At 43.9% G+C, this 1,643-nt stretch overlaps 1 protein-coding gene across 1 annotated transcript; it reads left to right on the plus strand.

Moving 5' to 3' along the window:
- Positions 1 to 139: 139 nt before the first annotated feature.
- On the plus strand, positions 140 to 1,388 carry SARC_15643 (hypothetical protein; the record flags this gene model as incomplete). Its single annotated transcript, XM_014290240.1, has 2 exons — positions 140 to 258; positions 1,220 to 1,388. Coding segments are annotated over exons 1-2 (222 nt in total), but the record flags the coding sequence as incomplete, so codon positions are not given.
- Positions 1,389 to 1,643: the final 255 nt, after the last annotated feature.

Below are 1,643 nucleotides of genomic sequence, written 5' to 3' on the forward strand. Positions count from 1 at the left end.
GTTTCTACTGGTGTCAACTCACCAAACTACTATCATATGTAGAAACACCGGTGGGACCGAGTCGTCCCCATCCCCAAGTCCCATACAAGCGTCGCCACGGTACACTACCAAGACCAAATCACCACTGTCATCACCGAGACTGTTTTCATTCAGCAATGAGGGCAGCTGTTTAGGTAGCTCGGATGAAGATACGCCTTGGAAGTTCATGATCCATCTGCATGGCGTGGATGGGCTGCCGCCTGCTACAGTACCCAAAAGGTATGGACATATACATGTGCACTTGGTTTGAGAGTGTAGGTACTTGTATGGTAGGTATGGATATCAATTGTGATGCGGCCTGTTCATGAAGTACCCCTTGGTAGCTTATGGTACAACTAAATTGCCTAGATGAGCGGCCGCTAGCCACAACACCTCCAAAAATGTTCGTATGCGTTCGAACGTATTGCAAGTTTGTACGTAAACGTATACATTGGGATTGGAATACAACTCCGATGTAGTCTGAACGTAGAACACCGGAGGATCCTTGTAAGTGGCTCAGGCGAAGACACATCTTGACCTTTCGTATCTGCATGGACGTGGATGGTCTATTGCTGACCACTGCACCCCAAAGTTATACGAACGTGTTCAAATATGGGGGTTTTCTGTACACATAACAGGCGCACAAGGTTCAAACGGACACCCCTATAAACTTTGCCAAACACTACACAGATTAAGTCTGACAACCAAGACATCTGGTGGACTGGCACCGGTTGCTAGTATTAAACATCAGACCTCTGTGGGAAAGAACGTTCCTTGTAGTGTCAGTGTACTAGACGTAGGACTACGCTTGCACCGATACACCCGTATGTCGCAATGCTACACAAGACATACATGGCCGTTCACCGTACCACCCCTGGGGGCTATATCTAGCCCGCATGAGAAACACACACACCAGTACATGTGTATACTCGATAGAGCCCACACTTGCACAGTCCATGGACTGTGTCGCCCGTTGGTAAACAGTCCATGGACTGTGCCGCCCGTTGGTTTGGGCCGTTCGTCAGTAATCAGACTGAGACTGACGCCAAATCACATAGTACAATGTCGATGTAGATATGCGTACTAGTAGTTGCACTTATCCTTCTCATCCCGATGCTGAAATAATACGCTATGCCTGGAACAGCGTAAAACAGCACAGATGTCATTTAATTTGTAGACTTAATTACCTACACTGACACAGTCCATCGACTTCGACTCCCGTTGGTTTGGAACCGTTCGTCAGCATAAAGACTGAGACCGAAGCCAAATCAAGATTACCCGCCAAATTAGCCACCTCTCAGGTGAAGTTAGGTGGGAAACCGTATGCTCTGTGGGACTCTCTACTGACACTTACTGTCCCAGATGGCCAGGTAATTTTGTATCTATAGCAAGTATGTGTGTGTATGTAGAGCTTGTTATATATATATATATATATATATATATATATATATATATATATATATATATATATATATATAATATATATATATATATATATATATATATATATATATATATATATATATATATATATATATATATACTACACCACCACCACCACCACACACACACACACACACACACACACACACACACACACACACACACACACACACACACACACA

Source organism: Sphaeroforma arctica (genome assembly GCF_001186125.1).
Source record: "Sphaeroforma arctica JP610 unplaced genomic scaffold supercont1.6488, whole genome shotgun sequence".
NCBI classification, from domain to species: Eukaryota; class Ichthyosporea; order Ichthyophonida; genus Sphaeroforma; species Sphaeroforma arctica.